Below are 11,318 nucleotides of genomic sequence, written 5' to 3'. Positions count from 1 at the left end.
CCTTTTCTTCTTCTCTCGTGAATCGGATTCCTGCGAGTGTGGCGTTGATGATCCGGTGTGTTTTTTTCTATTTCCTTGTTTTTAATTATTACAAACGTGTCATCGACATATCTGAACCAGAGTTTGGGTTGAATTTATGGTAGGATTGTTTGTTCTAACCTTTGCATAACTGCCTCTGCTATGAGTCCCGAGATTGGTGATCCCATGGGTGTTCCGTTGATTTGTTCGTATATCTGGTTGTTGAATGTGAAGTGTGTTGTGAGGCACAAGTCCAGTAGTTTAAGTATGCCGTCTTTGTTGATAGGTTCAGCGTCCTGTTTTCTGTTCTGTATGTCCAGTAGGTTGGCTATTGTTTCTCTGGCTAGGGTTTTGTCAATCGAAGTGAACAGTGCCATCACGTCGAATGATATCATGGTTTCTTACGATGTTTAGAGTATAAAAAACGCAGGCATTTTGAAAATTGATCAGAGCAACTGCCATAATTCAATAGAAAAACTGCTGTAGAGCTGGAGAGCTAATTGCCCATCTAACATCTTGCTCTCAAAGAAATAAGAAGGCACTCTATCAAAGGTTACCTATTCCTGTACAAGTAGAAAAGAAGACGACAACCCAGGAAGATCAGACGGAAGACTGAAGACAGTGGAAAAAGAATGAGACTGGGTGGACTTGAGATTAAGTTAATATAATATTTAATAATTACGTTATGGAAACAGCATGTTAATAGAATTGTGTTCATTTAAGGGAAAAAAAATAGTGCTGGGTTTGTTAACGTTTTTATTTATTGATCACTATTAGAATTAAAAAAAAAATTGTTAATTTTCTTTAAGTTGTGGACGTTCAGAGGTTTCTGTCGCACTAACATTTTAATGGAATTATGAGGCAAGGAAAGCTTTTTTGGGTGTTTGGTTTTAATTAACAGAGGGATCCAACTTCCACTTCCTAACAATTTGGGGGCTTGTCGTCTGGGATTTGGACAGGTTTGGATGGATCAAGTCCAAGGTCTAGACAGATTTGAACAAAAGGTCCCAGCAAATTTAAACAGACTTTGGGATTAGTGTCCTCAATCTTTAAGTAAAACTTAAGTGAGAAAATTTGTTTAAACTCAGTTACTTGTGACTGGTTAAATTAAAAGTGAGGGAAAAAGCTCTTAACATTGCGAAAGGTCCCGGGTTCATATCCTGAGTACAATAACTCTCTCCCTGAAATGTTGACATTAGTTTTACTTTGCTGCTCAAAGCTTCAATAATTTTTGTGGTTCAGCCTGGTGTATTGGAAATATCCTTTTAGGAAATTCAGGATTATTCTTCAAGGTTGACTTACATATGATTAACAACATAGGATCAGGCCATTCAGCCAAATTGATCTATGCCAGCATTCATGTTCCACATGAGCCTCTTCCTACCATACATCATCTAACCTTAGATATAAAAACCAAATCAAGTTCTGGGAAACTTTGAAGTTTTGAACAAACGTTTGCAGCAACAGTGATTAAATAGAATATGTTCTAACAAATATTATATTGAATGAGTATTTTAAATTGTAGATATCAACCATAAATATATAATTTAATTCTTATTCTAAAGCACAGTCATTAACTAATAATTTCACATTGCAGCTTCTTAAACTTACCATAGCAATCCGTCCTTAACTTTAAAAAATTCTGAACTTGCAAACTGTTCTTACCTTCCCCCACCATGGTGACCCCTATGGACATGCCCATGAATTTGCTCTTGGTCCACACGTGTGCATTCACACAAATTTTCCTCTCCTTGCATTCACAGTAAAATCCAGAAACCGGTGGATGATGGGAAACTTGCTCTGCTGTAAATCTCACGCGGTAGCATTCTGTTGGGTCCTTGCTCGGCTCGAAGGCTTGCTGGGGTTTGGGCTGATCCTTGCCAAATGTTAAAATTCCATTGGCTGAAATGGATTTTACATTATTTTTTGGCACATCCCAAGAGCAATGAAACGTTTCTCCAATTATTGGATTATAGGGTTTCTTTGCAACTGCTCCCTTTCGGCCCTCATGGAAAGCAGTCAGGTAATATTCCACAAAACTGATAATCCGCTCTTCAGGTGTTATACCACTAGTGATTGACACAAAGATGTCTGCGTGGGCCATGAAATTTGCATACATTTCCAGCAGCGACCTTTTCTCTAATATAAAAGTTGGAAGTACCACCTGTGTTAAGAATGAACAAAGATAATCATTTAGCTCTTTTCACACTACTCTCACAAGATACCATGACAAAACTTCATGACATCTTGAACATGACTTATAAAATAATGAGGATCTTAACGTGGGCAAAATACAGATTTATTCTGGAAGTAGGGTGAATGAAACCATTGATGCTTCTATTGAGAAACTCACGACAAATGTGTATGGTATGTACCACAGGACTAATGAAAACAAAAGAATCTGGAAGATGGTAATGTACAAAATAATAAACAATTGGGACGGTTCAGATAGCTCTGAAGCAATTTTTCAGTTTTTCCCTGGTAATGGTATTACTGTCTGTAATCATGTGTTTTAATGCCATTTTTAAATTCTGTAATCACATTAGTACTGTACAACTCAGAACTCAATCAACTCCAGGTTTGTTGTGTAACATATCATAGATCAAAATGTAATAATTTAACCATCTTAGAGAATCACAGAAATGATTACAGCACAAAAGGTGGTCATTCGGTCATTGTGTCTGCACTGGCTTTCTGATTGAGCAATTCACATAGTACCACACCCTCAACCTCTGTCCAGGCCCATTTACATTCTTCCTTTCCAGGAAACCACTCATTTCTTTTTGAATGCCTCAACTGTATCTGCCTCCATCAAACTCTCACATCGTGTATTCTAGATTATAATTACTGATTGTGTAAAAAAGTTTTCTTTGCATTGTCATTTCTCCTTTTGTTAATAATCTTACCTCTGGTTGTTGGCATTTCCACCATGTCTTCACATACAAAATAATGATGCATGGCTTTCCCCCCAAAATATTTTTGTGTTTGTGTATTTTTACTACCAACTGTTATGGAGCAAACCTCTATTGGGTATAGTTCAGGGTCATCTTGCCCAAGGAGGACCACAAGCTACTGTTGGGAGAATAAACATTGGTTCTTCTGACAGAATCCTGAGAGTTAAGAATCTACTTCATGGCCTAATTCATTCTCCAGTATGTTATCACCACCAAGATTATTCTTTCTATCCTTTGCTTATGCAGCTTGGTAGGTATCATAGAATAATCTAATAACCACCATTTGAGTCAATTACTTTCAATATCTGCAAATGCATGGGATTATAAGGATGATGTCAAATGCAACCACAGCAGCACAAGGGAGGTAGAAGTAGTGTTCAGAGTTTCTAGAAAAAGGCCAGCAGCTCTCCTTGTGTTTACTGAACCCCTATTGAATAATGCTCAGTTTGGGTTCTACCAGGACCAGTTTCTAACCTTATCACAGTTTTAGTTCATGCATGGACAAAAAAGCTGACCTCCAAAGAGGTGGCAAGAGAACTGTCCTTAATATCAAATTTACATTTGACCAAGTGTCACATCAAGGAGCCCTAGCAAACTTGAGTCAATAGAAATCACCCAGAAACCTCTCTGCTGGTTGGAGTCATGCCTAACACAAAAGATAATGACATTATCTCTCTCAGAATCCCCATCATCAACACCCTGAGAGTTATCATTGATCAGAAATTGAACTGGCGTAGCCAAAAAATACGGTGGCTACAAGAACAGATCAGATGTTAGAAATCCTGCAATGAATAACTCACTTCCTGATTCCCAAAGCATAAGTCAGGAATGTGATGGAATACTTCATACATGTCTGGGTAAGTGTAACTCCAACAACATTGAATAAGCTTGAAACCATCCTGGACAAAGCAGTCAAATTGATTGTCACAATATCCACAAATATTCACTCTCTCCACTACCAACACACCATAGGAGCAGTTTGCACCATCAAGATGCACCACAGAAATTTACTATGACTCCTTAGATAGCACCTCCCAAACTCTAAACCAGTTCCATCCTAAAGGACGAGGGAAGCAGGTTCAGGGGAACTCCATCACTGAATGTTCTAAATCACTCACCATCCTGACTTAGAAGTATAATGCTGTGTCTTCATTGTCACTGAGTCAAAATCCTAGAATTCCCTTCCTAATAGCATTGTAAATGTGAGACTACCATGGTTCAAAAAGGCTACTTATCACCACCTTCTGAAAGGCAGTTAAGGAAGAGGAATAAATGTTGGCCCAGCCAGCAAAGCCTATATTGCCTGAATGAATATTTTAAAAGGTTAGATAATTTTGATGTTTGGTAGCAATTTTCCAAAATTCCCGAGATTCTGGAAAGGTTTATGCAGATTACACAAATGTGACACACTGGTCCAGAAAGTAAGAAGGCAGCAGAAAAACAGGTTTAATGGTCATCATTAGGAAAACACTAATGTAACAAAGGTGTAACAGCAAGGCCTTTAGAAAACAATACAATCAGGCAATGTCAATATTACTTTGTGAAAGAGATATAGTAAGGCAATCTTATTAGAGTACTTTGAGGATGTAACAAGTAAAATAGATAAAAGGAAAACCAGTAGAAGTAATGCATTTGGATTTCAAAAAGGCACTTGAAAGAAATTCACAGCACGGATGGACAGGATAACTACAGAATAAAGACAAATGAGTAATTTTCTGTATTACAAACTGTAATCAGAGTGTCACAGGGATCAATGCTGAAGGACCGATTATTTTAATAAATTTGGAGACAGTATAAAGATAGGTGGGAAACGAAGTCAAGAATATTTTTGCTCGGTAAAGTATAAAGTGGAAACATTGGAGGTTGTCCATATTGGAAGGAAAACTAGAAAAGCTGAATATTAGTTAATTGCAATTTTAGAGGACAGGATTGTAGAAAGACCTTAATGTCCCTGTACATGAATCACAACAAGTAAGCTTGCAGGTACTGTAAATGTTGGCTTTCACTGCAAGGGTGACAAAGCAAAAAGTCTTGCAACAATAGTAGCGGGCATTGCAGAGATCACTATTCTTAGCATTATCACTGCGCACCTTTTGTCACCTCATGTAAGGAGGGACATAGTTGCATTGTAAGCAATTCAGAGCAAGTTTATTAGGTTGATTCCAGAGTTGTAGGATTCAATAGAGCTTCAGTTGCTGTAAATTACCTCAGCAGAAAGTGAGGTGTTGTCACTCCAGCTTACACTATGCTTCATGCCATAGTGCCTTATGTTATTTGAATGAAGGGCAAGCAGCATGACATTAGAATGTTCTCTTCTCATTTATCTGTCAATTTCTCCCCATCATTTATGAAAATTATACACTACCTGCAGGATGTAGCAAAGCCCTCAGCCCTTATCTTTTATGTAACTTAATATTCTTTTATGGGTGAGCTCACAGAATAACTTTCAGCAAATAATCAGAATTTTGCATTCAGCTAACAAATATAAAATGTAATTTAGCTTCTTTTTAATCACCCACACCATTACAGTAATCTGGTTCTTGAGTTTAGCACATTACATGTAAATCTTCCTAAAGTTCTTACAAATATTTGTGGGAATATGCCCTTCAATAGCTTTTGAAATAATTTTTTGAGGGAAGAAAGAAAAAGCTTTAAAATGTTGTTCAGAAAGCAATGGCATTTAGAAGTTCACATAATAATGCTCAGACATACAATATTATATTGAATTTAAGTTTAACAAAGGCCTAATTTTTACTTCTAGCTATATTATTTTGTGCTTCAAAACAATTTATTGCAAGAAGGCAATTACTATGTAAAATTCCATGTACTTATGTTTGATACAATAAGTAAAATATTATAGTCTACATCATATAATTAGAAATACAAGAAGCTTTACAATGAATGAAGCACTTTTGAATTGTATTTTGGAATATCACAAAGGCAACAGCCAATTAAAAATGAGCAAGGTCCAGAAAGCAATAATATGATAATGATCAGATAATCTGTTATAGTCACACAAAAACAAAACACAACAAATACTGGAAATCTGAAATAAAATTAGAAGCATGCAGCAGCTTTTAACAAATTAATGCAGCGAGATGCAAAATTGATGCTGGCTAATCATCAGCTTAAAACTTCAACTCAGTTCCTCTCTGTCCAAATGCTGCCCAACCGAGTGAGTATGTAATAACAACTCTTTCTGGGAGTGGAAGAAGTCACTTCTGAGGTTTTACAGGAAGTGAGCAAGGCAAAGACTTCAGAATTGGTAAATGAGCTGGAGTTGGGGTTGCTTGTGTCTGTGAGGAAAGAAGGAACAATTGGGGTAATTGCGCAGCATTTACAATTGCCACGAATGCCATCGGAATCTTTGGAAATGGCTAAAATTCACTTGAAAATGAAGTGGCTTGAACATGAAAAAGAAATGAAACAGTTTGAATGGTGAATAAAAGCAGAGGAAAAGGAAAACGAGAGGAAGGCCCTAGCAGAAGAGATGGAGAAAGAGAGAGAAGAAATGGAGAGAGAGAGAGAGAGAGAGTTTTGAACTTGAGAGGTTAGAAATTAAAACTCAAAGTCGCCTTAAAACGGCAGAGACTGTGGTGAAAAATAGGAATAGTAGTGATAGAGAGCAATTCCATCTCAGCCAAAGGGCTGGTTTTAAATATGTTCAAGCATTGCCTAAGTTCGTCTAGAAGGATGTAGAAACCTTTTTCATTTCATTTGAGAAAGTGGCTAAACAAATGAAATGCCCGGTGGCCATGGGGATATTACTGATCCAAAGTTTTGAGAGTTAGTGAGGTATTTGCATCACTATCATAGGAAGTATCTTGGAAGTGTAATGAGGTGAAAAAAGCCATTTTAAGTGCATATGGGCTCGTACAGAATCCTAATGGCAATGTCTGAGGAATCTAAGGAGAGAACCTGGGTCAAACATACATAGAATTTGAAAGGATCAAAGTAATGTTGATAGACGGATAAGGACTTTGAAAATAGATCAAACATACAACAATCTAAGGCAAATAATTATTTTGGAGGATTTCAAAAATTCATTTCCTGAAGTAGTGAGAATTCGTGGAAGAGCAAAGAATTATGACTGCAAGATTAGCAGCGGAAATGGTAGATGACTACGAGTTCATAAATCAAAACTTAACTTCCAACATCAATTTCAATCTGTGGGGGATAGAAAGTGGGGAAAGAGAAATCCTCAGGTGGTAAAGGAAAAGAAGATCTCATAAAAGATAGTAAAAAAGGGAACCCATGAGGGGGAAAGAGAAGTAAAAAACACCCATGGTTGGGGTGGGGGGGGGGGGTGAAGTGAAAAAAGTTCAGGTGTTTTCACTGCAATAAGTCTCAATATTGGTGGGTGAGAAAAAGCACTGGAGAGATAGAGGAGGGAAAACAGAATAAGCTAGTGAGTTTTGTTGAAATGGTAAAGGAAAGCACAGTGGATGCTAAAAAGCTGCACCAGAATATATAACCTGATTGAGAAGAAAGTGCCAGATCTTTTTTAACGGATTTACTTGTGAGGGTAAGTTTTTAGCTCAGAAAGATGAAATTCTATAGCAGCAGTATCAAACGTCATACACACAAGAATTTGAGTGTATCCCAGAATGTTACCATCTTGAAAATGACATCTTGATGAGAAAATGGAGGCCATCACCTATATAGACAGATGAAAAATAGGTGGAAGTTCATCAAGTTGTATTATTGGTGGGTTGTAGAAAGGTGTTGTAGGTAGCACATGAATTACCATTAGGTGGTCATTTGGGAGTGTGGAAACCTCAAGCCAAAATACAAAAACATTTTTATTGACCTGGACTGAGTGAGTAATGTGGTGGAATTTTGCCAGACATGTCATACATATCAGGTAATTGGAAAATCTCAGGCAGTGATAAAATTACCACCCTTAATACCCATTCCTCCATTTTACAAGTGTGTTAATTACATAGGATACCTATCTAAAACAAAAAGTGAGAATCAGTAGTGGTTGACCATAATGGATGTGTCAAGTAGATTTCCAGAGGACATTCCATTATGCAGCATCACAGATAAATGGATTACAGAAGAGTTACTCAATTTTCTTTTACTAGATATGGGCCACCCTCTAATATACATCCAGATCAAGGGTAAAATTTTACATGAAAATTATTCAAGGAAGCAATGGACAGTTTAGGAATAAAACAATTAACATCCACTGCGTACCATGCAGAATCGTAGGGAGCATTAGAATGGTGGCATCAAACTTTAAATACCAAGTTGAGGGCTTATAGTCAAGATTATCCAGAGGATTGGGATAAAGGAATTCCATTTATACATTTTGCAGTTAGGAATGCATTGAATGAATCAACTGAATTCAGTCCATTCAAATTAGTTTTTGGGCATGAGATAAGAGAACCACTGAAATTAATTAAAGAAATATTGGTGAGTCAGAGACCACATGTTAGGGAAAGATTAAACAGAGCTTTTGGCAAAACTTAAGAATATAAATTCCAGATTGTTTGGATGGAGCTTATTATTGCTGCCATTCAATTTGAAAATTATACATGTGGCAGGACAAGAGAACATAATTGCTTACACATTGCGACTTTATAGAAGGAAAATGAAGGTGTTCGGTGGCAGGTAAAACAGACTGAAATGTACTATATTAGTGAATGTTTGTATGCTTAGAGTCAAAATAATGTATATATATTGTAGTGTACTAATAGCCTAAGACAAAAGGCTTTTAAAAATGAGGCCATCTTTCTATATTGATGGTTGATTCCTTTTTTCAGTCACAGGGCAGGGAGAGAGAGGTGCGACAATTTTATGGCTTTAAGAGATGTATTTTATTCTTTTGTTTTTGCAGAGAGATTTTAAGATAGAGATGTTGAGCCTCTATTTAAGGCAATAAAGTAAACAGCTCTGGGATTTAAGGCTCTGGGGTTCTTTTCTGATGTAAGAATAACAGAAGCAGCCTGAAAATGTAAGGTGAAGCTCAGACAGAACCTGGATATTTAGTTTGTTGTTTTTTTACACTTAGACACACACACAAGTCTTGATGATTTTCCTCCTGGACTGGAGAATTCCCTGTGAGGCGATCTATTTTTCTGAACTTGCCTTTGTGTTTATGGAATGTTACTATATTGGAACAGTTACTGTTTAATAATAGAATACTCTATTATTCTGATTTTCAATAGAGTTAAGTTATTCCAATTTCTTCTTTCTGTTGTGTATGAATAAAGTGTTTGCTTCAAATTTTCTAGTTTGACCAGTCGCATTGCCTCTGGAATGTAGCACTTACCTTTAAAATATAAAGTAGTTAGGGTCTAGACTACTTTGTGAGTATTTTTTGGAGGGGATTTGGTCTGGTCCATAACATCAGACCATTATCAACTGAGGTAATATGTGCAAAAGTGCAGAATATCAAAGATTCATTATGCCAAAAAGATCACTGAACCAGTCAAGTCTATGCGGGTGCTATGTAGAGCAATCCAGTCATTCCATTCCCTAGCTTTATTCCAATAGTTTATTTACTTCACAAATATCTAATTTACTTTAGAAATCATTTATCATGTCTACTTCCAGCTTTTTAAGCAGCACATTTCAGGTCATTACCATGAGTTGCATATTAAAAAGTTCTTCCTCATAGCATTTGCTGATGAAAACCTCAAGTTTGTGTCTCTTAATCCTTAAGCAATCAGCAAATGGAAATAATTTTTCTTTATCCACCTTATCTATCATAACCCTGCATATGCCCATTAAAAAAAGTTAAACTCTTGCCAAATGCCATCGTCTATCATTTCCTCGTCAAAAAAAAGTTACCAGAATTCAGACATTTTCTATCTTAAAGTCAATTATTTATCAGAGCTGACTTTGAACCTCTGATTCCTTGAAGTTAGCCAATAATAAAAACAGAATATCTGGAAATAGCTGGTTTCACTTAATCTACTAAAAAAGAAAGAGTTAACTTCTCACATCTGTGACCTGACCTCTTTAGTAATGTCAGTCCAGTGAAAATATTTGACTAGACCCTGAAGAACTCTAATTATCTTCTTTGAAATAGCACCATAGAATTTTTGAATCCATCTGTATGTACACATTGTACTGGATGAATGGCAACATCCTCAGTCCTCAGCCTGAATCATATTGTATTGGGCTGCTGGCTTGTGGTTGGTGTGTTTTTTTTACTGTCAACAATTCTTTTTAAGATGAGTCCAATGAGAGCCATTGTCATAGAGAAACAGCAAGGAAACAGACCCTTCAGTCAAATTCAATCATGCCAACCAGACATCCCAATCCAATCTAGTCCCACTTGCCAGCGCTTGGCCCATATCCCTCCAAACCCTTCCTAGTCATATACCCATCCAGAGGTCTTCAAAATGTTGTATTTGCACCAGCCTCCACCACTTCCTCTGGCCGCTCATTTCATATACCCACCCTCTACATGAAAAAGTTCCCTTAGGTCCCTTTTAAATCTTTCCCCTCTCACCTTAAACCTATGCCCTCTAGTTCTGGACTCTCCCACCCAGGGAAAAGTCCTTATCTATTTACCCCCTCAATGTCCCTTATGATTTTATAAACCTCTATAAGGTCACCTCTCAGCCTCTGATGCTCCAGGGAAAACAGCTCCAGCATATTCAGACTTTCCCTATAGCTCAAACCCTCCAAACCTGGCAACATCCTTGTAAATCTTTTCTGAACCCATTCAAGTTTCACAACAAACATCTGACTGGAGGGAGACAAGAACTGTACACAATATTTCAAAAATTACCTGTACAACCATGACGTGACCACCTAATTACTGTACTCAATGCTCTGATCAATAAAGGAAAACATACCAAATGCCTTCTTCAATATCCTATCTACCTGTGAGTCCACTTTCAAAGAATTATGAAATGTCTTCTTAACCCTTTAATTCAGAGTGATAATTATATCAGTGATTGAGGATAAACAGGTAGAGAGTCTCAATAAGAAGGGGAACATACCTTGCACAAAAAAAGAATTTATTGCATGAATGCAAGAGGTGCAATGAACATTAACTAGTTGAGTCTAATTACAACTACGAGGAGCCAGAGACAATACTCATTTCCACTGAGAGCTCAGGGAAGAACAGTGATTCCTTTGGGGCCAAGGGGTTCAAGGTAATCACAATGGTTCCTAACCCGAATTCATGAACAACTGATACTAGATATCGATGTTACACTTTAAATTAAAGAATGAAACATTTATTATTAATACAGTAACTTTAACAGAACAATGTTATACAAGGTAATCTAATTAATGTCCGCTTCTTTGATTCTAGCCCTGCTCTCACATAGACACACACAGTTAGAGGATTAAAAGAAATAAATGTAACTGGCTAATTCACTT

The 11,318-nt window shown here is 36.9% G+C and overlaps 1 protein-coding gene across 2 annotated transcripts in view; it reads right to left on the bottom strand.

The window, feature by feature from the left end:
• LOC122564402 (oxysterol-binding protein-related protein 10-like) overlaps positions 1 to 11,318 on the bottom strand; it is a 256,567-nt gene that overhangs the window by 49,201 nt on the left and 196,048 nt on the right. For both annotated transcript variants that reach the window (XR_006315905.1, XM_043719213.1), the window contains exon 8: positions 1,684 to 2,182. Coding sequence is in view for 1 of the 2 variants with exons in the window: in XM_043719213.1 (XP_043575148.1) it covers positions 1,684 to 2,182 (499 nt within the window). In the remaining variant the exon portion in view is untranslated. The remainder of the gene's footprint in view (positions 1 to 1,683; positions 2,183 to 11,318) is intronic.

The sequence above is a fragment of the Chiloscyllium plagiosum genome, chromosome 29 (assembly GCF_004010195.1).
Source record: "Chiloscyllium plagiosum isolate BGI_BamShark_2017 chromosome 29, ASM401019v2, whole genome shotgun sequence".
NCBI classification, from domain to species: Eukaryota; Metazoa; Chordata; class Chondrichthyes; order Orectolobiformes; family Hemiscylliidae; genus Chiloscyllium; species Chiloscyllium plagiosum.
Note: the sequence above shows the minus strand (reverse complement) of the source record. Positions and strands in the feature narration are given on the sequence as shown.